The sequence below is a fragment of the Microtus oregoni genome, unplaced genomic scaffold (genome assembly GCF_018167655.1).
Source record: "Microtus oregoni isolate MIOR12 unplaced genomic scaffold, Mior012 000038F_ref0000394, whole genome shotgun sequence".
In the NCBI taxonomy this organism is placed as follows: domain Eukaryota; kingdom Metazoa; phylum Chordata; class Mammalia; order Rodentia; family Cricetidae; genus Microtus; species Microtus oregoni.
Window position 1 is genome coordinate 12,893,206 of NW_024543097.1, and position 27,053 is coordinate 12,920,258.

Sequence of the window (27,053 nt, forward strand, 5' to 3'; positions counted from 1 at the left end):
TGCCAATTTATGGAAAATAGAACACATTTTAAACCTTTTTGTCATCCACTGTACCTTTAAAATCTGTACAGTGACGTCTCCCAGTGACCTTGCTCTAGGATGGATATTCAGATACAACACAGGGCTCTCAGCAAGCGCACTATTGGCTTCTGAGGCCAGAAAATTCTTTAATGGAAGGTTCTGGGATGTGTCCTGTAATCTGCTGAGCAGCATTCCTGGGCTGTGCCTAAGTTGCTAGCCAGTCAGTCCCCAGTTACAACACTGCCAAACATTTGAGGAGAGGGAGACAAAGCTGTTCATGACTCCAAAATTCATTGTTAGGAAACATTAAGCCCCAGAATCGCCATTTTTCTAATGGGTTCATTCGAATGCTCAGCTCATGCATTTTCAGCTTCATTTCCTATTGTAACCCTTTTGTTGTTTATTAAGTTTGGGATGTTAGGAGATTTGGTGAAATTTATTTGCTAAACTAGCAAATTTCAGGTATCAGGTGTTTTTCCTGCTGCCCTTTTCAGTCAACCCTCTGCTCTATTATACCTGCTGATGGATCCTGTGACTTCTGGGCCTTCTAGCACAGCATCTGAAGAATGCGCATTTACAGCAGATGCAAGGTCACACTCACCTTCCTGGAACATCTGCTCTCCATAAGAAATTGTGGGGTGACTGAGGTAGGACCACAAGAAAGGGTGTGTAGGAGGGAGAAGGAAGGAATGGGAAGAGACCAAGGAAGGAAGAAAAGTGGTCTACTATTTCTGTGGCTGCCAGAGCCACAAAGGGGAAGGCTGAATTTGATGTGGTTTATTTTTAGAAGCCCTTGGAGTGACCTGGCTGGGGTTGATGGCAGTCCCTTCTCTTACTTGGTTGCCACTAGAGAAAGTTGCAGCCTAGCACTGAGTTGTTCTGTGCAACATTGAGTTGTTCCTTGGGAGGCTAATGCTTTATGCAGCTCTCAATTGGGAGCTGCTTGTATCTAGGTCTGTCTGACCTGTTTGAAGTCCCTAAGACTATGACATACATATGACACGTCATACTATGACATCACTGACCAAATCCCCTCCTGCCTACTTCCTTTCATGAGACACTGATGTCCTGCTGTCTTCCTCAGTGTCATTTGGGCTACGGGAATGCATCATCACTCTGATATTTGTCGGGGGGCACACGGGGGTGGGCAGACGCAGGGGTCACAAGGGGCTGCTGAGAGACAAGTGTGTTGTTAGAACCTATAGGTGTAAATCATTTATTGGCTTTTACTCAGTTCTGGAGGAAACATCTGGTAGGCTTTTAAGTGTTTTCAGCAAGAAGGCAAAAATCTCTGGATGTGGGATAAGATGAAGACCCACTGACATCTGGGACAGGTGGGCTAGAAGAATCTCTTCTAAAGCCACCAGCGCCTTAGCTCCCTGTGACATTTATTTTTCTACTGATTCTGATATTTGTATTCCATGGTAGGTCAATTAGCCGTTAACAATGTCTTCTCTATTGATCTTTTCACCTCCCTGCCCAATGTCATCACTGCTTACCAGAGAGAGACTACAAAAGAAACAGATACCGGAACCACCTGATCCCTGAGCTGAGAATGGGCAAAAGGCTTAAAGTGAGCCACCAGCAATTCATTACAGGGTGTTTCTGTGTCTCAGCACTTCTGAATGGCCCTGGGGGAATGGCTGGCCTCCAGCTCTCTCACTACTAGGAGGTGGGGCTTAGCGGAAAGCAGTTAGGTCACCAGGGTATGAGTTTGAAGGAGTATGAGGACCCTAGATGATCATCTTTCTTGTTGCCATGATGTGATCAGGCCTTCTCTGCCAGACTTCTGTGATGATGTCCTGTGTCACAACAAGGCCAAGTCACCTGGGCCAAGTGACCACAGTAAAGGCTCTGAACAATGAACACAATAACCCTCTTTAGAGTTGCATCTCTTGACGTTTGTCAGAAAGCTGGCCCAGCAATAAGCAAAGGGCCAGAACTCACGCTGTAGAGCAATGATGGTTCAGGAATCCACCCCCACCCCCAAAATGATCTCAGACTTTAGAGATCAGAGAATCTCAATGCTAGAAGGGGCCTTTGAGATCAGTGTTGTCAGGAGGCAACAGAAATGGAAAACTGTTGACAGAGGTGAAAGGGATCAGTTAGAAGGCCATCATGAGGCCATGTAGGGAGGTGAGCACCACAGCCAACAGAAGCTAGAGAACAAGGCTTGTGGATGGCAAAACCCAGGGCTGTGGAGAGCGCAGGAGCAGGAATCATAGCAACTCCGCTCATAGGAAACATTCTGTCCTGAAGACTGTGTGCTGCTGTCCTTCCTGCCTGTCAAGACTCAGTCTTGGGTTTCTGAGCTTTTTAAAAGTGCGGTGGGTGCTTGGAACTCCATTCTGATCAGAATTGTACCAGTTCCTGAGGTGGAAATTCCCAGGAGAATGTGCCAGCATAGATGGCGGGGAAATACCTGCTGAGGTTCATGGGGAGAGATGTCACACGATTTCAGGAATGCTCTTAATAGAAACGAGTCCTTGCTCCTGTATTTTCTACGAGCAACATCACGGCTGCCGAAGAAATCACTAGCCAAAGGGAGGGCACGGTGATGTATAGGCTTCAAGTGCCACGGAAACTCGGGATTTCCAGAGATGCTGCTCTTTCCTTATGGGGAATGGGATTCAGTCAGGAAGCCAGAGTGACAGGTGTACCTGGTCCTAACAAAGTCAAGAAAGGCAGAGCTGGTCCAGGATTCAGACAGAGATGCTGGGCAAGCAACTCAACTCCCACACAGACTGTGATGGGCTGTCAGAAGGTGCTCCAATCCAGAAACACCCAGAGGGTACTGGGTGCTGTAAGAGCAGTGAGGTCAGATGGGATGGGTGCTGTGCTTATCATAGAACACGGGCTGGCTTTATGTCAACTCAACACAAGTTAGAGAAGAAACCTCAACTGAGGGAGTGCACCCACAAGATCAGGTTGCAGGCAGGGTATTTTCTTATTAATGGTTGATGGTCGAGAGGCCAGCTCATTGTGAACTGGTTGTCCTAGGTTCTATAAGACAGCAGGCTCAGCAAGCCATAGGCAACGAGTCTCCATGGCCTCTGCATCAGCTCCTGCCTCCAGGTCCTGCCCTGTTTGAGCTCCTGTCCTGGCTCCCTTGCATGATGAACAGTGATGTGGAAGTGTGAGCCAAACAAACCCTTGCCTCCCAAGTTACCTTCGGTCATGGTATTCCACTCCAGTTAATAGTAACACAAACTAAGACACCTAAGAAGCTGTGGGTTGCCCTGGGAACACAAAAGCAGTTACTTGGGGTAACTACTCAAGCTCAGGACTTAGGAGACAGGGCTTGGCTTAATGCAGACAAAGTAAGCGACAGAGAAAATATGGGACCAACCAAAACCTAGGTAAATAACAGCATGCAGTATTGAGATGGGCATGCAGAAGCCAAGCCCCGCACCAGAGCGAGCATGATGGACAGGTAGGTATTTGAGCTTCCTGCACTTCAGCGTGGTTCCAAGTATCGGCTCCAGCCACCTTTTCCCCCTAAATTCTCATGTTACAGCTAAACAAGTCATGTTGTGAAAAACAAAACAAAATCCCCCACAATACATTTAAGAAAATCCTGGCAAAGTCCTGAAGCACACAGAAAACTCGGATTGCATTTCAATCTTGAGATCTCTACAGAAAGAGACGATTGGACTGGGGCAGCATAGCCATCATCATCAGGACTGATGCGCTTAATTACGAGAAACCCAAAGCTAATAATTTCATGCAGTGCTACAGCCAGAGGAGCCTGGTTACCATGGAAACCTCACTTTCATTTTCTTCTTTCCTGAGCATATTTATGTGGTAGAGGAAGAGAAATGTAAACACGGCAGAAAGATCAAACAAGACACGGCACAGTTTGCTGTAAATATTTTACATTATTACAAGAACACAGTGAACAGGCCCTGCAGACCAATGGATGGGAACTGATCTCTGGCAGGAGAAAAGAAGGCTGTCCCCCCAAAATGGCCCAACTTTACAAAAATGGCGAGTCTGTTTTAAAAAAATGTAGAAGGCAATTTTCAGAACATTCTGTAATGTTAGCCAAAATTCAAAGTGTATTTCTTCTGAATGCAAAATATAACAAATAAATACATGTTAAAGACAGATGAGAGATACAAACGACCAAAGGTAGACAACCAACTGCTACATGCGTAACTGTCGTCCACTTTCAGAATTGTTTACAAAGCCAGAAAAGCCACTGTGGACCCTGAACATGTTTTATACTTGATATTTTCAGAAGCACCCTATTTCCAGTGTTTCTTTTATCCACTTCACAAATATATTATTTTTAAACAAAAAAGAGATTAAAGGTGCTTTAACCTGGTATTAAAATGGCCATACACTGGTGCCCAAGAAAACTGCGAACTGACCACAAGGCAGGGGTGCTTGGTTCACAATGACGCTTGCAGACAGGACACTTAGACAGCAGGTAGCTGAGGGCAGCCCTGCTCTCTCAACACTGAGTTCATCTCCAAGTAACAAGCAGAGAAAGCAACTCAGGAAACTGTATTTCTGCTCCTGCTCTCTGTCTCCTGTGCTGGGAAAATGGGGGAGGAGGATGAAAGCCCACAGTAGTTGCATGGCCTCGGGCACCCATTGAGTGTGATGGGTTTTTTTTTTTTGTGCTCAGTTTGCTTGGATTCCTGAAGAAGTCAGAGTATTTGTGTGTCTCTGATGCTAACTTCTATTCTCTTGTATTCTCTTTAAACTTGATGTGGTTGTATAGTTATGCTTTTGGAGAGTTCTGGCATTCTAGAGCACTTACCAAAGCACTCGGACCAGACTAAAATACCCAGGCACAAACTATGGCTCAAAGTCAACAGAGTGTGCACCAGCATTCATTCCCGCTGTCCCCAGTTGCTCAGTCCTTTACACACTGAAACACAAACCTAAAACCTATGGGCAGTTAAACGTCTAGAGGTGTTTGAAGCAAGAAGCTGATTTGGCAGTCAGTCTTGGTGGTCTATGAAGGAGGATGGAGCTGTCCCACAAGAACTGTGCCCACAAGGACACCTTGTATCACGTGAAAAAGCTGGGCAACAGACACTATGTTAATTAAGTGAAATTCCAGCAGACAAAGGGTATTTTGTGTCTCTGGCCACTCTGACCCTGAATTTGAACTAAATGAGCTTCTTTTATGTTTGATTTGATGCTCAGAGTCACTTGGTTGTGAAGCCTACCTATAGTAGTAGCCTGTTGAAGCTGGAGAAGACTATCCCACTGGCAGTAAATAAAAAGCGAGTTCCTTTGGGATGTGTCCATATCCTGGGTACTGTGTCTGTGCAAGGCCCAGGGTCTGAGGAGTGATGGGAAATTCTCTCACAGTGGAACTTTGCTGTGCTTCGTGTTGCTCTTCTGATTTCTAGCATGGGACATGCCCCGCAGCACCCTGTGGCTGATTTACCACAGCCCTCTGTGCTCTGGGTGAGGGTCAAGCCTGCTACTGTGCTTGTACACGCTAACAAGTCCAGCATTATCTGAGGAGCTGGCAAGCAAGTTTTCCCCACCAAATTCTTTCTAAGAGGAAAACCCTTAGAAAAGAAGAGGCAGGGAATGGTGAGCTAACACAGAGTATCAATAACAGCTGTCTGAGTCCTCTTAGCCCTTAAGGGTTTGAACACAGGGGCTCACTGTTTGCCCTGCAGTGATTGTCAGGAAACTCAAACACCTCAGGGTGATTTGACAAGTGATCCACAAGGAAAACGGGAACGGGAACTTAGACATCCAGGCAACTTCTCTTTTCATTCTTGGGTTCTTGCTACGCTCACAGGTGCCTGAGGCGTGTCTCTTATGGGGTTCTGTTGTTTGCTCTGGTGGATACAGGCAGACACCTGGCTTCTTACGGGGCCAGTCTAGCATCTGCTGGGTGGCATTTACAGCCTACTTATCTGATGCTACAGAAATTCCTAACAGACAGGGAAAGTGGCAATGTCTGGTTTTCCAGGAAGGGAGGTACTCTGGGAAGCTACGAGGAGAACTGATGTCTTCGTACAGTGTTCTGGGGTATCTAGTAAGGCACACTGGCTTACTCTGAACCCTCATCGTGCCCTCTTAGTTGAAGCTTTGGAAGACCACTTAACATGATGTAACTTGACTAACTTAGCTATTGCTCTTAAGAAGGATGGAGAGGACACCAAGTGAATTAGCCTGGAGTAGCGTGTGGATGTCCAGGGCGTTACTGTGGAGTATTCTGTCCCACTATTTCTTTGGGGGCAGGAGGTCAGCTTGCTAGCTCAAGACAATAAGGAACCTGGACATGCCCACAGTGGTCTTCATGTCCTTAGAAAAAGTCCCCAAGCCTTTGCCGGCAAGGCCGCTCATACAGCATACCTGCCGCCTAACGAGGCCATCTCCACAGGTCGCCTCCTCTCATAGGCTCACTGTGTGCTTGGGCTTCTCAAAAGAGGCCTGCACTTCCTGTTAGGCAGAGAAGCCCTGAGAAGAACTCTTGGGTTTATAAGCCAACAATTAAGGCTTTTCTGTTCTGGTAAAGAGAAACATTGCAAAGCCGAAGATGAGAAAGGATAGTAGCCAGCAGTCAAAACCGAGTATGGAAAGCGGCAGCTCTTAGCCTTCCTGGGCCTGGCATGGCAGAAGGGAGGGGAAACATTCCGTGGCAGGTCTTTTGCTGTCACCCAGCACTCCAGGCCTCTGTGGAACACCTGCATCTTACTGGCTTAACAGATGTTTGGGCACATAATCCTGAAGTTCAAAGAGAGATCTCGGTAGATATTTCTGCATGAGGATTCTTACAAGTAAGGAAGCTAAACCTGCCGTGTTACAGTTTTCTATTACTAAAGTGAAACCCAGAGACATCTGACAGTTTCCTGTAGACCCCACACTGAGCTGTGTGTGCTGTAACTCAGTTTCCCCATGCTTAGGAAATGCACTCAATGCCAACCTCTGTAGCTTTGCAGGGAAAGCTGAGACCTGGGAGTGGGGCTGGGGCACAAGACAGACCAGAGAGTCTACTGAAGCCCTTGGAGAAACTGTTCTAGAGGCTGAAGGGGTGTTATGTTTGGGACTGTCCATTAGGAGGCGGATTCCCTGTTGCCTGGTCTTTGGGCATTTCCGTGGGTCTCTGATGTTTTCACTGCCCTGTCTTCCCAGATGCCTTTGCTGGATGCCCACTTCCTTACCCCACTGCACTGTGCTTGGCCTCAGAATGTTTCTATTTTTCTCCTTCTCTTAATTGTTACTAGTGTAAAGTCAACAAACATGGCTACTTTTCCAGCTTCCCCCACTGCTTTGTTTCCCTACAGACAGTGCAGCACAGCAGGGCCCCTCAGCAGGGAACTCCAGGAACCAGGGAGTTACTTACTACTGGTCAAAGGTGTCACAAGATGACTTAAGCATGTTCTCATTTAGGACTTAGCTTCTACTGCATAAAAAAGCTATCTAATGAGACATGAAGAACCCGTGGCCTTCGCCACGGATGTTTGAGCATTGATAACTAGTGCAAATGTAGAGGCTTTGGCTCCTCCCCCTCAGGACCCAGCACAGGGCAGCACGTGGAACGTCACGTGGCCCAGTGTCAGTTCTGGGCGGCGTGCCAAGCAGTTCCTGCTGCAGGGAGTGGCCCTGGCTCTTTTGCAGCTTTGGGGCCGTTGATCTGTTCTAGGTTTGTGGGAACAGTTTGACACCTGGCGGTTTCCTCAGGCTTCAAGGGGCATTGTCGGTCCTGTCCACTTTCTCCCGCTGCTCCAGGGAACTGGTTCTTTCCTGTTTTGCCTCCCTGCATGCCTAGGCAGCTCACTTACAGACCTGCTGCGCCCTGCTCATTGCTCTTGGGCACAGGTTCCCCCCGCCCCCCCTGATGTCCCAGAATCTTCATGCCTGTCAGGACAGAGTGGTTCTAATGCCAGTCCTGAATTTAATCTTTGACTCAGTAGAGGGCAGTGGGGTGGCTTGTGGAGGTGACAGTACATTTCTCAAACTGACTTAGGGCAGTGATATATAGTTGACTGACCATCTGTATTAGAATGTGACTTTCAAAGGGACATTTTACAGGAGCTTAAGTCTGTATCAGTAACTCATTGCAGGGTGAGCTTGCTGGCTTTTCAATCAGTTTCTTATACAGAAATGAGTGATACATAGTACACAGTCACACTTGACATGAAACTAGTAAGTCCAGAAAAATATAAAGTAAAAAAAAAATCCAATTTAAAATAGTGATATTTAGAGTAAATCCGTTAATAAGAGGTAATAATTTTAATAGTAAACTCTCATGCCGCTTTAAGATGGATTTCATGTCAAATGAAAGCTTTGATATCATCTACTGATGATAATGGCACATAAAGCGTCTCCGCAGCTCTCTCAGTTCTGTGCTAGTTTGTATGAGGGCTTGGATCTTCTGTGACAATCGCATCTGCTGTCAAGAGACAGGGAGGATGTCGACGGCGTGACAGGAGGGGGCTGGGAGGAAGAGGGCTCAGGCAGACAGCCCCTTTCAGATGTCACTCTTGCGTCAAGGACACACGGGATTAGGGGACCATGAAGGGCTATGCCTCATACTCCTCTGACCACGACACACCCCACAGATCTGTGCCTGCAGCTGGTTTGCTCGCTCCCTGAGTCCCAGGGTGCAGCACATATTGCAACTAAAATGCTTGCTTAACAACAGTCTTGGTCCCAGCACTGTAGAGTTGGTCAGGGGGGCTAGTGAACAGAAATGGGGCTCAGAAGGAAACTAATACAATCTCAGTCATAAAAATTCTGTTTCCCAAACAACCGTTCTGTGGGACCGCCTGTGAGATGCCCACTGCTGACTCCAGGCTATACTGATGTCTGTGAGGTGCCAGCTGTGATGGGAACGAACTCTACTGTCCCTGTTGTCTAGGAAAAAGGAGGAAGAAATCACAGGGCGCACGTCCCTGTGGACCTTGAAGCGGGAGGGGCTGGAAGAAAGCATCACATCACTTATGGTTTTCCCAAAAAAATGGCTTTGAGAAGAGAGCTTAGGCCACACAGGACACACAAGGATGCCGATTTGGCAGAAAAGTTCCCTTCTTTAAAAACAGTGAACTACTCATTTCTTATGAAGGCTTCTTGTGATTCAAGGTAGGAAAAGGCAGGCAGAAAGTCAGCCTGCTCGGGTTTATGGCCTTCTCCTTCACGCCCAGATGGCCACACTGAAGGAGTGCTGAGGGTAGCTATGAGCAGGGCTACCAGCAACTCTTGGATAATCCATTAGTAAAATAAAGGCTTGCGGCCAGGCTCAAGCGTATCAGCACTAGTGGGTAATTTTGGGCAGCACTGTTTACTATTATTATTTAACGAGACAAATCCTAGAATTCTGTGCATGTCTATAGCCTCTTTTCCCTAAATCAACTTGCAAATCAGAACTGTATTTATATGTGCACTTTTTGGGTATGGATTAGCCTCCTAAAGTACATAATTCCAATAATTATCAGTGACAGAAGGGATGAATAAATTATGCTTCGAGCATAACAAAATTAACAGTAAGAATGTTTTGCATAAGCTTTTCTCAATGCATGCGCCTATGTTAAATTTAATATTCTATACAACTGACATGATCCTGAAAGGCTCCCAATGAGTTAATCTTAAACTGTACCTCTGCCTGTTCTGGGACAAAGAAGAAAATAGAATTTAAATGCTGCAGATGTCAAGATGTTTTGAAAAGCTTTTTTAATTTAAGCAAAGAGTTATGATGTGAATTGCAAATCCCAACAGCCTAGATGAGTGAAATTATCAACGCCATGTTCTCTTTCCAGCAGAATGCAAGGATTAAGCTTCGGGTCTTGTTCACAGAGTTAGAGCCAAGCCAGTCTCCTTTCCCTGGCTGGGAGAGCAGTGCTGAGATGTGCTCCTTTCTTTTTCATAGACAAGAATTGTATTATAGGCGGATTGACTTGGAAATCCTGAAAGGGAACCTCTTATCTCCTTCTGAGGGCCGGCAGATGCCTGGAGAGCACAGCGCCGACTCTGAATTCTGGAGTCTGCGCTTGGGTTTCCATGGTGGGTGCCATTAAAAGCGAGCTCTGCTTTAGCAGTGTCTGACCTGCGGGGCGCCGTGCTGTGCCAGGGCTGCTCTGTGTGGGGCAGCGTACTGCTGTGGGCAGGCGCACACGGCCTCTACTCTAGTCTGCATATACGAACTTTAAATGTGTAGAAAGTGAGCGAGGAGGCTGGAATGATGGGTACAGTCACACTCCTCTGCAGTGGCCTCCTCTGGAAGTTAGAGTCTGCTCTATGCTCTAAGCTGTCCGGAAGGGAAGGGAGGGACTTGCTCTTCAACACAGGCCAAGGAACCCCTAAGGTGATGTCTGTTTGAACAGAGGCCTGAGGGCTTAGTGAAGACTTCTGCGCCACATCTTCCCCTGAGTGAGAGCACCTCCCAGACACACTGATCCTGAGACAACTGTGGACAGATCATGGGGCCGTTCCCTGGACACAGCTGAGATTCAGTTCAACCAAATCCTAGTTTTAACTGCTGTACACTTGATAGGTCAGAGACACCTTTAATGATGAGCCTGCTTGCATACCTGTGAGCTATTAGGTTTCCGGGCACTGCCTTTAGGGCAAAGAGGAGACAGAAGTGTGGGCATCCCTAGGGCTTTTCTTCATCAAAAGTCCTTGATTTCTGACCCATCTATTTCATTCCTAGCCACAGTACTCTTCAGTGGGTGTATGTGGATGTGTCTATGCATATGAACCATGGGTTCTGAAGGTTCAGAAACTGGTACAAAGAAAGGGACCTCCATTCTGGGACTGTCCCCTAGGACGAAGACACATGGTTATTATCAAGCTGCCCCTTCTGTGACTTCAGTATCTCTAAGAAAGCTTCCACTAGGCTCTAGGAGCTCCTGAAACATTTCTTAGCCCTTGTTGGGAAATTCAGACCACAGACACAGTGTATTATAAAGGTGCAAATCTGGAAGGAAGGCCGGCTGTTTTGTCTTCTCCCTGTTGGGCACTGGCTAGTTGCTATTTTCCCAGCCTGCCATCCTGGTCACACATGTCTCTTGCCATCCCTGTCCTCTGCAGTCTCCTGCAGAAGCAGCTGCCTCCATCCTGCGTGCTCTCTGGGAATTTTCCACGCACTACTTTCTGCAGCCTGGACTGAGGAGGGAAAAGACAAAATAACACAGGGGTGTGATGCTCTCACTGGGCTTGTTCTGACAGGAAAGAAAAGAAAAACCCTAGGAGGTCCAAGTAATTCCCAATATATGATTATATTTATAGATACAATCTCGCCTTGGCAGAGGAGAAAGCCCACTGTGGTGGGAAGGCATCATGCGAGCGTGCGCTACCAACGCTGTTTATAGCACCGACTGAGGAGGGCCTGCGGCAGAAGCCCACGGGCTGTGCCTCAAGAAGACTTTGGAGGGACACCAATGGTCCTGGGCAGGAAAACAAAGGCCTGTTATCTTCTCAGTTAGGCCTGCGCTTTTCTTTGCACAGTGGCCTCAAACGGTAGGGTTTTGTGTTAGCTAAGACGGCCCTGGGTAGGACTGTTTATTTCTTGAATAAATTTGCCTTTAACATATTTAAAGTGGAACAGACTTTTAAAAACCCAGTTAATAAAAACCATAACCTTCAAAGATGGCTGCAGTAAGGTGGTATAAAGTCAGGGTGGCTGAGGACAGAGTCCCATAGGTGGAGTCTGGCCCTTGCTGGCACTATGTGATTTTCTTCTTGATGGCAGTGAGCTCTTTGTGAAGGTCGCTGAATTTAGGGCGGTTCTCAGGCTTATAATCCCAACACTTCATCATGATTTTAAAAATCTCATCTGGACAGTTCTGTGGGGCCGACATCCGGTATCCTGAAGATTCAGAAGAGGAGAGAACTCAGAGCCGGGGAAGATATGAACACTCACACAGGGCATTACGCTGTGTGTAGTATGCTGCTTGTAGGTGTTAGTGCCTTATGCTGTAAGCAGGGCAGAAATTACAGATCACTGCTGGTGTCAGGTGTCCCTCTGGCAGATGGCATCACAGAGCCGTGTGTGTGTCGGCAGACCTGCAGGAAGCTGTAGCATACACACATACACAGCTGAGTTCTGAGGATCAGCTTCCAGAATTATCAGATGCAGACTCTGGAGATAGAGAGGGCTCTATTCTGCACTGAGCAGAGAAGGAACAAGTTCCAGCCTTCACAGGCTGCTGTCTGTGTGTGAGGACGGAAGGCAGGCACCCCCACACCCGGGCTACGCTAGGCATGCTGGCCACAGGAGCCAGGCTGGGGCAGACCTGATCAGAACATGGCTCTCGCTGGAAGCTGTGTCCGACACAAGCATGTGCGCAGTGTAGCTGCCACCTGGGCCTGCCTGTCTCCGTCAGGAGGACCACGGCACTTCTTCAGACCACAGCCTCTCTAAATCCCTTCTGGAAACTGAAGGCTTTCCCCTGGGATACCACAGGGATCTGTCTAAGGCAGCCTGCCTTCCGTCACCTCAGTGGGGCAGGACAAAAGTGGTGTTCTCTCTCTCTAAAGTGGAGGGGCCCTGCACACGGACACGATCTCATAAACTGTGATCGTGCAGGACTGGTATCTACAGAGTTCACACTGGAGAACTGCAATTAAGTTACAAAAAACAAATTGCAAAAGAAAATAATGTTTTAAATAAGTTCACAGTTGTGTTGACCATGTTCATAGATACACGTTCATGTTCATAGATACATGTTCATAGATACATAGATACACCTATGGGACATGGGCTGGCTCGCAAGGCTTTGCCCTGTTCTACGGGAGCCATAGCACCCATGGTGTTTGGAAACAGACTACTCTGACATGTTCCTCCCTACAGCATTGCGACCCTTCCCTCCCAGATCTGGTGGCGGACACGCCATGGGCACCGCTGTCCTGGTGCCCATGAACACAGATCACTGAGGCTGGTGGACATGAATGTGACACACCCAGGCCTTGGCTTACCTCTTTCCACCTGTTCCCGGGCCTGCTGGTTCGTCATTCCAGGGTACGGACAGACTCCTAGGCTGAAGGTCTCCCACAGGAGGACGCCAAAGCTCCACACGTCACTTTCAGAGCTGTATCTCCCTGAGAGGGAGGAAATGGTCATAGCCAGGTGAGTCAGCGGGACAGGAGGATAAGGGCTCCGCTCTGAGCGTCAACTGCATGCTAGCACGGCTAAGCCTCCAAAGGAATGTCACAGGTGCATCCATTCTTGGTACTTGTGTTAATTCCATGCCGAACAATGTTAAGAATTAAATGGAGTCTTCAGGAGGCTAGTTTAATCAAATGACCTATAAAATGATTTTCTTCTTTTCCAAAAACAAAAATTCAGCCAGCAAGCAGGCTTACTTCCCCTATGGTATCTGAATGAGGTGGTTGGTTTATATATAAAAATATAAATTTGCACACATCAGTCCCTAGGAGATTAAATAAGATGGAGCCCTACAATTTGGCCTTCTGCCTGCATCATTTTTTTCCCCAATAAAATTACAAACAAACTTAAAGCAATAAGGAAAGTTTCTTAACTTCAATTTTTTTAAACTTATCACTGTTTACAGATATTCTTACATGTTTAAAGGTCTCATTTTCTCCACTGATAGTTTCATTTGCAGAAAATGCATTTCTCTGTGAGGTTTGAATAGAGCGGAAATTAACATAGCTGACTGATAAGAACAACTTCTATTACACGTTGCCTTGTTTTGTCAGAATATCATGTTGCACCTGTGCTGAGCTACGTGAGCTGAACTCTTAGATTTTTTTCCCTTTTGGTAGCCTTCAGTAGAAGCACAGAGATAAAATCCCACCAAAGATGCCTCTGGAGATGGATATGATATCAGGGAGGAGAAGCAGAAACATCCCTCCCCGTCTCCAAGACAACATGCACTTGTCCAACACTACATATGTGCACTGCCACAACCAAACTCCACCTGCAGTAATGTTAAGGTTTTTCTGTTTTTTTAAAACAAGGTCCCATGTAGCCTAGGCTTGCCATGTAGCTTAAGGCTGGCCTTCAAGTCCTGATCTCCCATGTCTACCTCTCCAGTGCTGGGATTACAGGCAGAGGTGTCACCATGTGCAGCTTGAGGGTTTCCTGACTCAGCATTTTCTCTCCCCCTGCTACCCCAGGATTTACAAATGCCACTCCTGGAAAATTGTAATCTTCCTCTAAACAGAGCGGCCTCTTCTGATCCTGAAGAAGGCAGATGGCTGGAGCGTGCCTGTGCTGGAGCGGCTCTCAGACTGGACTCACTGAGCAGGTTCCCACTTCGGAGAAGGCCATTGTGGACATCCCTGTGCTGGTGGGTAGGAAAATTACTTTTCTTCTCTACACATCAAGTCTTTTCATGAAACGCATTCAGCGGCTAAAGGTTACGGCTAATTTGTAAAGAAGTGAAGATCTGGAGACACGTAGCTTATGTTGTCTCGTGGAGATCAAGAAAGGTGCTCTGTGTGCACAGAGCACACTTCAGAAAGCCTATGGAAGCTGCCTGACATTGGAATGTGGTTTGGCGGATCATTTCAGCACCACGGAGAGGGTCAGGGCGGCATTTTCCTGCTGTCGTGCTGCACTGACCCTCACAGTGCCCGCCTGGAGCAGAGGCACTACAGTGTGCACGACCATAGGCGAGGAGACAGCTTGCCCAGGTCCTGTCGCTGACCACATAACTAAGGAGAAAATGCATCTCCCTCTCGTTCCAGACTCTCGGGAGTTCTATCACACCGAGAAGAGTTTCTCCTAGTTAAGCCGTGAGCTCCGCCATCACCCTAAACAATCAGGTGGCAAGTGGGTAACTTTCTAAATAATTTCTGAGATTATAATTACAGCATTTCTCCCTCTTTCCTCCACCCACACCTTCCTATATGCCTCCCCACTCCCCACCAGATTCAGGGCCTCTTTTCTCACTGTTATTGCATGCACATCTGTATGTGCACATACATCCATCTTCCTTAGTATGTCCCTGTTCAGTATATTATTATGTCACATGGAAGCATGCTTTAGGGCTGACCATTTCACACTGGACAACCAATTGGTGTGTTCTTTTCTGGGGAAGACTCTCTCTCCCACTCCTTGCTGGAAAACTTTCCCAATAACTGGTAAGTAGGTGATGTTATTTCTTAGATGAAGACGAGCATACTGCCTTTTCTTTATAAGCCTAGTACTTCTGTTGAAAACCAGACTGAGAACGGAGGAGTACAGTGTGAGTATGCTAGCATTTGATTGCTGGGGAGTGTTACGATTTGACTATGAGATGTGCCTATAGGCCCATGTGTGATCCATTAGTCCCTGAGTGGCAGTGCTATTTGGGAAGGTAATCAATGAGGCCTTGTTGGAGGAAGTAGGTCACTGCGGGCAGCTGCTGTTGATTTAAAGTCAGGCCCTACTTCCTGTTCAATGTAACTACCGTGTCTTCCCTGCCATGACAGACTATATCGCTCTATAAATACAAGTCAGAAATAAACTCCTCCTCCCATCGGTTCCTGTTGTCAGGGTGTCTGACCGAGCAATGAGAAAGTAACTAATCTAGACTGTCACAGATACACGGCTGAGAGGCGTTTGAGAACAAGACGAGAGCACAGAAAACGTATCTGTCTCTGAAAGGAGATTATATGGCTAGAGACAGGTGTGGGTAAGGGGCCTTTAACAGTGCCTGATTCTTAAAAACATTTTAAATTAAGTAACACTAATGGCACAGCTGAACAACAGACCTAAGCCAAAGCTGCAAGAGGATCGCTTTGACCTTCCTGACTCTCCCTGGGAGATGGGAGCGCTACTGCAGCAGAGGCGAGGGAGGGACCAGTGAAGAGGAAGGGCTCCTGGGTATGAAGTAAGGAAAAACTTGAGGTGTAACAAGAAAGAAGGACTTTCATGAGATAACCCCCAATCCAAGTCTGAGAACTAACACAGCAATCACAGTTGTCCTGAGGCTGTCTTTTTCGGGCATCTCCTGCTGGACTGGACACTAACTACTAACCTGCACTGTCGTTCACCTGTACAGTGTCTTCCTCCTCCCCACCCAACGGCATCATACAGAATCTGTATCAAAGGCAAATGCTACCTCAGAGTCAACCTGAAGGCTTCCTACCTGTCCTTTTCACTTGAAATCTGTCTGGCCCAAGTATCTGGAGCTAGTCCTCAGACTCATAAGTACTTTAGTGAGGTCAGTATTCACTAAAGCACACTGTGATCAAGAGGTGGATTTTTACTCTCATAAGCACTCAAGCACAAGAAGAAAATCCAGGCACAAGGGCTTTTCACAAATATTTTGCACCTAAAGAAGACTCTGTACACAGACAAGTGTTATAGTCTTACGTTTCATCCAGTGGTTTTTCCATGAGGAACAGCACCCAGCTCTGCGAAGACGCCTGTGGGAATGATGGGGTCCCTGAACTCTAAAGCTGGTGTAGATGACTAGGAAGCTCACAAGAGCTCCTCGTGCTGGCATGAGGCAAGCGACTCAGCCGTGACAAATATCCAAGACAATTACACTCAAATCTTTACCTAGAAAAAAACCTGGTGGCTCCTCAAGACGTTAAACTAGTTCACACTCACGTCCTGGGCTACTGGGTACAGAAAAAACCGTTGTGTGAAGTACAGTACCAACCATGACAGACACCCTGACAACTGTGGGCTGACATGGACGGCCTTCCACACATTCACACGCATGTGTGCACTTCTCACAACAGAGATATGGAAAACTTTTCAGTGGACAATAATAATAATAATTAAATAAATAAATGCCTGCTTTCATAGGAGACAACACCCACGTCTCTCTTTGCTCAAGATTTATGTAAACTCCAGGGACAGAAGAGGCTGAGACCAGAATCCTGCGGAGGGAGAATCGAGGACTTGATTGACACTATTTAACCTTAGATGAGATTACTGAACCAATTATAAGACATTCAAACTAGCAGACCAGACCCTGCAACACTTGATGCAAGTATAAAAGTGTGCACGTGCAATGTGCAGTGTTCTGAGGAACGGTGCATAACAAAGGGAATCGTTCTTTGGACACTCATTGGCTACTGTAACCTAGCAATCTCACAGGTATGAACCCTGGGGTCTGTGACTAAGAACAAGATAAGAACATACACTGAATCTGGGTTGCCCTTCAAGCTCCAGGCTGGATTCTGTTCTACCCCAACCATGCCGTGGGTGCTTTGTGCTGATGCAGCCCACCTTCACTACCAACAGGAAAACTGGAGTCCGTTCATACCATAATTAAGAGCCTCGGGTGCTGTCCATTTAATCGGAATCTGCTTCAAGCCGGAAGATGAATATACTCCACCGTCTTCTTGCCGAGACATTCCAAAATCACTGATTTTCAGAATATTATTTTCCCCTACTAGGCAGTTTCTTGCAGCCAGGTCCCTGGGTTATAACAAGACACAGAGAACGCCCATTAAAACAAGTTGAGAGCCGCTTTCACATTTTGACTTCCACACTTTGCATTTTCACATCTGCAGTGTATCTATAATGAGGTTAAGAACGCTCGCGATTTACCAGGCTTCCCATCAATTCTGTCACAGGTAAAAATCACCCAGGAGAACATTTGCATATGGAGCAGGCCACATGCTAGTTTTCTAGGCATCAGCCAGATTTCCATTTAAATAGAAAAACTCAGATTCTCTGTTAAAAGAGGAAGCCACAGAGGTGAGGCTAAGAGAATTTGACATTGTTTTTATGTTGACCAGCTTCCCTAGGGCAGCACTGCCCAAGGGCTGCTGGGATAATGGACTGTTACCTGCTGTCCACAAAAGCAACTCGGTCACATGTGCTGCTGAGTATGTGCAGCGTGGCTAGCGTGCCTGAGAAGTAGTGGCAGGTGGCTGCGGTAAAAGGCCATCTCCAGAGGTTCCCTAAGGAGGGGGAAAGGCTAAGGTGGTAAGAAAGTGGGCGAACCATTCTACTGCACCCGGGACAAACCAAACTGCATGGTGGCTCGGCTCGCTCTTCCTCATAGCTCTACTCTATCCACAGGATGTATCAGAGCTAACAGTGAAGTCCCTTCCCCAAGTCTAGTGAGGAGGGCATGCAGCAATCAGATCATATAGAAAGTCATGAGTGTTATCACCATAGGACAGGATCTATGGTGCGTGGATGTCAACGTGCGTAAAGGGACAGACTCACAAGAGGGAATCCTAGGTTAGACAGGTTCGTCCGAAGGCCTCTTTGATAACTGGTATTTACTCAAAGACCTGGAGAGTTGTGTGTCAGTTAGGTACGGTCTGAAGGAAGGGTGTGTGTCACGTAGGTGTGGTCTGAAGGAAGAGTGTGTGTCAGTCAAGTTTGACAAAGACAGTTTCCTCCTAACATCCATTTCTTCCACTTTAGTACAGGAACCTAGAGTTTAGCTGAATGTCTGGCCATGTGGTTTAAAACATGAAGCTTTAGAGTGTCTCCGGCAGTTAGGCGTGGCTGTGCTTTAGGTGCTGGCTGATGAAGTGGCAGCATAGGAATTCACCACAGTGTTCACACAATTGTTTGAAAGCAAGGAGAGAGACTGTAGCTCTCTCCCCCTCCCTTCTGCTAGCCTGAGCAGGGACAGGAAGGAAGGTGCGAGCAGAGAAGATCTAGCACGAAGAGGAACTATAGCAACACCATCAGAACAGCAGGCAACCAGGAGCCTGGGATCACTTACGAGTTCCAGAGAGTTGCCAGCCATATTCTGTGCTTGGATTTGTTACATAGGAGAATTATTATGCTATTTAAATGGTTTTCATTTCTTAACTTTGTGTGTGTGTGTGTGTGTGTGTCGGTGTGTGTGTGTGTGTGTGTGTGTGTGTGTGTGTGTGTGATTATAAGCAAAATACAGTGGTGAACCTGGATTTAGATACCTTGAGTTGGAGAGATCTATGGGATGTCTCCGTGGAGGAGGGAGTAAGCAGCTGGCATATCAATTCTGAAGTCACAAGAGAGATCAAAGAGACAGCTGTAGTTTTTAGATGGCATTTGAAGGTATGGGATTAGAAAAGCATGCACGGCCAGTGTAGAGAGACGGAAGGCAGCATCCAAAGATGACACCCTGGTCTAGGGAAGGGCCAAAAACAAAGGGGGCAGCACAGAGGCAGAGAAAGCCCTACCTCTCTGTTCAGTGGGGACTGCATTTCAAGGGGCAGTCAGCTGCTGTGGGTAATTCCAGGGCAGACTGTGAGCTGGTTACTGACTGGTCGACATGGACTAGGGCAATCTTAGAGACGCGGTGGCTGTAATAAGAGCGTGACCACAGCGGACAACGGAAGGGAGAAAAAGCAGCTAAAAGCTCTGCTGAGTACATCTGCCGTAGAGAGACAGAAGTAGAGAGGTCTACAGAAGGGCTTCAGCATGAGGGGATGCCCCACCCTGCCCAGTGCAGAAGCCAGTGTATGTGTGCAGGCTAGGATATGATGCAGGGAAACGTGGCCGTCACAGATGCGAAGATCTTTCAAATCACACATGAATCCTGCCACCTCTTGCATTCTCAATGTAGATTCCTAACGTTGAGACGTGTGTGGGACACAGGATGCTCAGAAACACTCTATGAGTGGGTACCCCCTCATATAAATGGTCCAGGATAAAGGCATCCCTTATGGCTTTTCATTTTAAATTATCTTCTCCTGAGCAAATAGTCGGTTTTCTTTTCAACTGGTTCTTACATATGTGTTTTTGGAACACATATATAAGAATTAATTTTTGGAAGTCTTGAGTCATATTTAAAGTTGTTTTTTGAAATGAGGTCTCACTGGGCCCTGGCTGGCTTTGAAGCCATTTAGATCCTCCTGCCCCAGCATCTCAAGGTCAGTCCAGGCATACACTATCACGCCAGATAAGTCTACTTTGCATCTTTAGCAAGAGACACATAAACATCCCACTGGTACCTAACAGTACCCAATTAACCTTACAATTACAGGCCACAATTATGACCAGAGAAATAGCATTTGCGTTTTGGTAGGGAACTTGGCTGGCTGTCCTTACAGCCATTCACAAAGAAACGGGAAGCATTTCGCTCTGCTGATTTGCTGCGACTACTTTTATTCATTGGATCAAGACTCACAAGGAGAACCATGGAGGAAGCCCAAGTTAAAAACTGAATCTGACTCACTGCCCGGCTTTTAAATGTGGCAGCTCACCATGTGCTCCCACGGGGGGAGTTTCCTGCCAAAGTAAGTGACAGTGAATGGCTGGTTTATAATTCACTGCGTCTGTAGCCACGATCTAGCCATGCTGTCCTGGGAACTCCAGGTCTTCCCCACGGTTGGCTATAATACACCCCAGTCCACTACCTGTCTGTGTGGCCTTGGCATACTTGGCTGTGCTTTCCTCATCTAACAAAGAGAACTTGGCAGGGCTAGGAGGGGTAACGCATACAAAGTGGCAGCATACAGCAAACACAGCATCAACTTTCAATAAGACACTTGGTACTGCCCTTGCTCATGGGTTAGCACTGCTACTGTTGAAACTACTGCTCATACACGAGGCCCGGAACAACATGGGGAAATCATTCTGCAACCATGTCAATGTCAGAGTCTGTCATGGTCACAAAGGAATAGGGGCAGCTCCTGGAAACACAACTGGGGGAGACTATAGAACCACGGTGCAGAGATCTAATCAATGACGTTTCCACACATTCACATGTTTCACATCCTCTTGAGACAATGAAGAGTAAGAATGTCGAATCTCTCATGTGGGTGCAGGCCTGGCTCATCTGGTTTGGGAGGTGGCACTGTGGGTGTGCTGTCTCTGCAAGGCTTCCAGGTTGCACTGTGACTCTGCACACAGAGGAGGATCCAGAAGGGAACTGGAGCTTCTCTACTAACCAGGTTCAGATCAGGCCATGTTACGTCACTGCATCAGATCTCATGGCTCCCTCCTTTCCCTTTACCCTCTTCTGGGGATGAGGAGGACATGTTTTCTAGTACCTTCCTAACAGTCATCAGAAACAGTCTGTGGTTAGTAACATGGGATGATGTGTTGGAGATTTCTGAAAGGCTGTGGCTACATTTAATTCAGGGGATTTACTGCAAACAACACAGCCTTTAAATCTGGATCCAGACAGTCTTCAAAACCCACACTTGTAACTTTGGTTCTGTCAAGGCAGTAAGCCCATAATGCAATGCAGGTGAGCCAGACAAACATAAAGAGTTTTCGAGATTCATGCACATGGATTCCAGAGCGTGACAGAAACTTGGAAAGGCAGCACAGGTGTTCCCTCTCCGTTCTGTTGCTCTTCAGTGCATTTGCAGCATCCCTCAAAACAGGCACAGAGGAGGCACCTGAACTAGTTTCATAAACTCCACAGACACCCATCTTTCTACCTAGATAAACCTGACAGCTACCAGGTAGCACGCAGGAAAATGAGTGAAGAACCAGAGAGGCTCTCCTGACCCATGTGTGAGCGTGCACGCCTCAGCTGAAACCCTGAGTATCTGCTTTTGTGGGACATACCCACACTCACTGAAACTAAGGCTGACAGGCCTGGCTGCCTTAACAGCAACTGAAGGCAGAAGTTTCGTCTGAAGCAAATGATGTTTTGTGGCAATCATTTTGTTCTGCAGCATGCTATGGCACCACTAACACTCAGCTTCTTTCCTTTTTTAATTTTTTTAAAAGATATGTATCTTTTTTAAAAATATTAATTTATTATGCATATAGTGTTCTGTGTGCCTGCAAGCCAGAAAGGGGCATTAGCTCTCAGCTATACGTTAGCTCAGATTATGAGCTAACCCATGGTTGCTGGGAATTAAACTCAGGACCTCCAGAAGAACAGTCAATGCTCTTAACCTCTGAGCCATAAGACATAAAAACAAAAGCAAAAAGGGTTAACCTTCAGAAAATATTAAAACAATCTCTACTCATGGACATATTTTCTTTAAACACAGAAGACTTCTGGTAACTTCTATGCCAGCAGATTTAAGCAGTACACTAATTTAGCAAGGTTTGGGTTACAGAGGAAAGTATTCTATGCTGGTAACATAAATGCCACCCAATGCTTTTAACACAAAAACATCGTGATGGAAGGAGATCACCCGAATCTGCCGTAAATTTTGCACGTGACAGTAGACACAAACTCATGAGCTGTTTCTTAGAGCAAACCAGGAAACAGGTGGACAAGGAGGGATGTCTCAGGATGTATGGGTGGCATCGGGGACCCATTCTGTTCCTGTCTGTACCAAAGGCCAGATTTAGATGGAAGAGATGGGTCAGCAACTGGCCAAAGAGGAGACACAACAGCTGTCGGGAAACACAGACAAGTCCTCTCTTCATACAGGCAGGCGATGGGGATCCACTGCAGGACAGCAGGAGACGCTAGCTGGACAGCACAGCTGCAAACTCCATGTATTCTCCTTAGGAAATCACATTCCCCCGGGGCTGTGGAGTCCCACAGCTCAGGAGGCAGGTGGATCTCTGTGAACTGGAGGCCAGTCTGGTCTACAAAATGAGTTTCAGGGCAGTCAGAGCTGTTACACAGAGAAACCCTGTCTCAAAAATCAAAACAAGAAAACCACATTCTTTAGTAGTTATGAAGAACTGAAGATAGATGCTGGAAAAGTATCAGAATCAAATTTTCATAATCGCTAATTTATCCCAAGAGGGGAGAAGGGCCTGTCCTTGCATTTAGTTAGCTACTGTAGTTAATCTGGGAGGCTGAAGCTGTAGGAAATGGGCTCTCTGTGTAGACAGTGTGAGCTGTTTCCCACCATCTGTGCATGCACTGTGAAGGAACACTGGCTCTCTAGAGGTTATCTCTGGCATAAGGTTTAAACAAACTCCGACTGATGATTAAACCCCTTAATAGTCTAGTCCAGATGAAGAGGGGGAGTATTAAAAGGCATTGGTGAGGAGACAATGTTTAAATCCCTTTAGTTCACAGATACACCAGATTTCCAAGGGTAATACCATGGAAGTGTTTTAAGACATGCATTAGGGCCAGAAGCTATGGGAGGCTAGAATAACGGCACTGTGAGGGCCATCTCCCCTGGTCACTTCAGCAAGTGTGACAGGAACTTCTATTTCTAAAACACACTTGGGAAGGAGATTTAAAACCTGCACTTCCCTCTTCTGAGATGGTAGAGAGAAATAGAACTTACTTTCTTAGGTAACAAAAACACAAATACCAGAATCAAACACAGTGTTAATCATTCACTAACAACAGAATTTAAAATGCTACCCAGAGCAGCACTGAAAAAAGTGACAAGACCATTCCTAACTGAGCAGCCACCATGGTAATGGCAGTCATTTATTTTGTGCTTTGTAACTTGACGGGTATCTCTGTCAACACTCAACTTCATGCATACTATGCCACATGCTAAATCCATTTTACAAACTTTTCCCCCAAAGCAATGATTTACTGTTAGGACTTCCAGATTAGGAATTTGGAGAGTGGACATCTCATCCAGTGTTTTCCTAAATAAGCTGTTTATCTGTTACACATTATTCCCCTGGACTTTGGTGTAGTGATATTTTGTTTGTGTTTTAACTAATAAAGCTTGCCTGAGATCAGAGTGCAGAGCTAAGCCACTAGAGGCCAGGGAGTGGTGGCACACACCTTTATTCCCCCCGAACTCGGGAGACAGAGGCAGAGGGATAGCTCTTAGTTCAAGGCCACCCCTGGCTACACAAGAATTAATCTGTCTAAAAGAGAAATGTCTAAAAGAGAAACAGAGCTCACACAAAGGTGATCCCAGCAGCTGGGATCCCACACCTTTAATCCCAGCACTAGGGATGTGAAGACAGGAGTGATGTGGCTGAGCAAAGAGAGGAATATAAGGCAGGAGGAGATAGGAGCTGAGTGCAGTCTGAGGCAACAGTCTGAGGACAGGATCGCCCTTTTGGTCTGAGGATTCGGTAGAGGTAAAAGGTCTCTCTAGTGGCTGCCTGCACTGTTTCTCTGATCGCTCAGATTTCATCCCGACTTCGGGTTTTATGATTAAGAACAATTAGAACTCGTGCTACGCTTTGGAGCTGAAAGCACCATTCTTTCCTGAGCACAAGACCACTGTGTAAAGGAAAGTAATTTTATAATTCTTTGCCCAACATCTATGTGGGCACGAGAGCCATATATTTTATGATGGTTGACAGAAAGAGCATAACATGGTGGAAAGGCATTAAAAATCCAACAATATTTTGAAACTGATATGTAATCTAGCAATGACAACAGTAAAACAGGTCGGCATTTACATATATGTAAGCCATGCTATCTCAGATGCTGCTTCATGTACTCGTGGAAGATAAGCAGTGACTGGAGGGGTCAGAGGCTGGGGGTCCATTAGTGAGGACCAGGCTAAGGACACCATCTTCCCGTAACTGGGATGGCTATCACTACTGCACAGTAGTAGCAGACAGAAATGAGGGAAAGGTTTCCAGGTTACCAGTGCAATGAGCATCACAACCCAGCAAATGCCAGTCACTCTGGGGAGGCTGCGTTACAAGAAGGCCAAGAAACAGTGTTCATCTGTTCCCTGTCCTCCACTAAGCCTTCTCCAATCTCCCCTTCAGCACTGCAGCAGCCTGCTGGCGGGTGCCCTCCTTCCACACTACCTCCATCTTTGCCGCTTAGTGTGGACTCAGCTTGGCTCTTTCTATCCCACCCTCACAGCCTTCCCTTCTAGTCCATCTCCATTTTGTGTGTGAGTATCACTTGTTGATATGTAGAAACACTTTCTACCAGAGACCCGTAGTGGACACACCAGGTAGGTGATTTCTCACTATCCTTCCTGTCCCCCTTTAGGCTCTGTCCAGACTTTAGGTCCTGTAGCAGTCTGTTTGATGGAGCTCCTCCCTTCACCCCAACTCCATTCACGGGAGACTCCACTTCTTGGTGCAGACCCAGAGTCCCCACCTTTTCCATCCCTGTTTCTGAGACTCATTCTCTGTCCTGCTGTAGCCTCCACTCCCTAGAGACTCTGCCTCTTGGTGCCAACCCAACCCTTAGTTTGCTCCCGCAGCCCTGCAGCCTCTCCTCCACGTGCATCTCTATTCTGTTTTTGTCACCTGCAACAGCACTCTGCCAGAGACTTCACAACCACCACACTTTCCCAGGATTCAAGGGCAAAGAGCAACCAACAATGGAGCATACACCCAATACAGACAAGACCAGAGAGCAGAATCCAAGAACTCCATCATCATAACTGCAGATGCCTAGACCATGGGGCAAAAACACAAGCATGAACAGTCAAGACACTATAATTCTACCAGAACCCACTAACCCTACTACAGGGCCCTGGGACGTGCCATAGATCGGAAGACCAAGACAAGGATGTGAAAATAATGATTATGAATATGTTGAAGGACCTTAAAGGGAATATGAACAAACCACTTAAGACAATGAAAACACAAAGAAATAGTTCAATAAAATAATGAAGACAGTTTAAGATATGAAAGTAGAAATGAAATCACTACAGAAAGCCAAAATAAAACTGGAAATGAGAAATTCAGAAAGTCAAGCAAAAGCCTCAGAGGTTAGCCTATCCAAGAGCAGAAAACATGGAAACAAGTAGAAGAAATGGATACCTCAGTTATAGAAAACATTAAATCTAAAAAAACGTTAGGCATAAAACATAAAGGAAATATAGGATAGTATGAAAAGACCAAATCTACAAATAATGGGGACACAGGAAAGAGAAGAAACCCAGGTCAAAAGCACAGAAATCAGTTTTAACAAAATAATAGAGAAAAATTTCCCAACCTAAAGAACAAGATGCCTATCATGGTACAAGAAGCATACGGAACGCCAAATAGAGAAGAGCAACAACAAAACCAAATCCATGCAGGTCGTATCCTTTGGTCTTTAGTGAAATTTACTTTTGCCAACTTTGAGGTCACAGTTATAAAAAGTGTTGAAAAGGCTTAAGGTGGACAACATGATTTTATGTTGCCTAAAGGATTTCCAAGAATTAGCAAAACTAATGACACCCAAACCACAAGATAAAACATTGTTGAGTTCATGGTAGCATTCCACAGAAGTGCAGGGCTATGGTGGCCGACTACACAGTCACCACAGTGGCCAGGCAGATTTGGGAAGAACTCAGTAAGGATATGCAATACCAAATCATTTTGGAACTATCAACTAGCATTAGGTTATTATTTAAAGGTGATGGTATTTCAAGCAAAGCAATTGAGGTACATTTGCGAGGAAACTTCTGTTCTTGTGACTTTACTTTGGAATATATGTTCACAAGTCTGACATTACACATGCACGACACAAGACAACTGGAACAGACTATGAAGCCAGATGATGACAATGAGAAGTCATTGCTGGCTATGTGATTCGGGAATTCAAGAAGGAAACACTGGGTGATCTCTATGACTCTGAAGGCTTGAAGAATACTGCATACTGTGATTTCCTTGATATACACTAGAACCACTGAGCACACACTTCCAAATTACTTTGTGCCATTTCCATTAACTTTTTTAAAAAATATTTATTTATTTATTATGTATACAATATTCTGTCTGCATGCCTGAAGGACAGAAGAGGGCGCCAGACCTCTTTACAGATGGTTGTGAGCCACCATGTGGTTGCTGGAAATTGAACTCAGGACCTTTGGAAGAGCAGGCAATGCTCTTAACCGCTGAGCCACCTCTCCAGCCCCCTTCCATTAACTTTTTAATCATAGAATTTAATCTCTATGTACACAACACAAGGCCCACATGAGTGTGGGGAAGCATCAACATATTACCCCATTACTCTGTGCTAGGTCCTTTGCTATACACTGCGCACAGGTAAGTTAATTCTCCCTTTCAAGGAGTTGCTTCTGTAAGAGAAAAAAAACTTGACTGCATCCATTACAAGCCTAGAAGTTACATGTTTGGAGGTAAGGTTGACAGGTAGACCCTTAAGAAAAGCACAGCATGGGAACCATGGCCAAGCAGTTTGTGAAGGATGTGACAAGAGAGTCATTCAAGGCTCTGGAATCCAGGGTACCCCGTAGCTTCCACATTTGTCTTCCTGAACACACAGATACCATGCAATGAAGTCTAAGCTAAGACATGTGTGTCTAATCCCTAACTTTCAGCCAGCATAAAGGTTCTAGTCAGTCGAACATTATTATACTCTCCAGTGCAGTGGAGCCATGTTGACTCTGGAGAACAGGCCTGGCTAAGCTGTTGACCCCGAATG

The 27,053-nt window shown here is 46.2% G+C and overlaps 1 protein-coding gene across 2 annotated transcripts in view; it reads right to left on the minus strand.

The window, feature by feature from the left end:
• Positions 1-3,879: 3,879 nt before the first annotated feature.
• Fer (FER tyrosine kinase) overlaps positions 3,880-27,053 on the minus strand; it is a 315,759-nt gene continuing 292,585 nt past the window's right edge. For both annotated transcript variants that reach the window (XM_041631741.1, XM_041631742.1), the window contains 3 exons: positions 17,172-17,326; positions 12,919-13,041; positions 3,880-11,809 (listed from right to left, as the gene is read on the minus strand). In XM_041631741.1, coding sequence (XP_041487675.1) covers positions 11,667-11,809; positions 12,919-13,041; positions 17,172-17,326 — 421 coding nt within the window. In that variant the 3' untranslated portion in view covers positions 3,880-11,666. The remainder of the gene's footprint in view (positions 11,810-12,918; positions 13,042-17,171; positions 17,327-27,053) is intronic.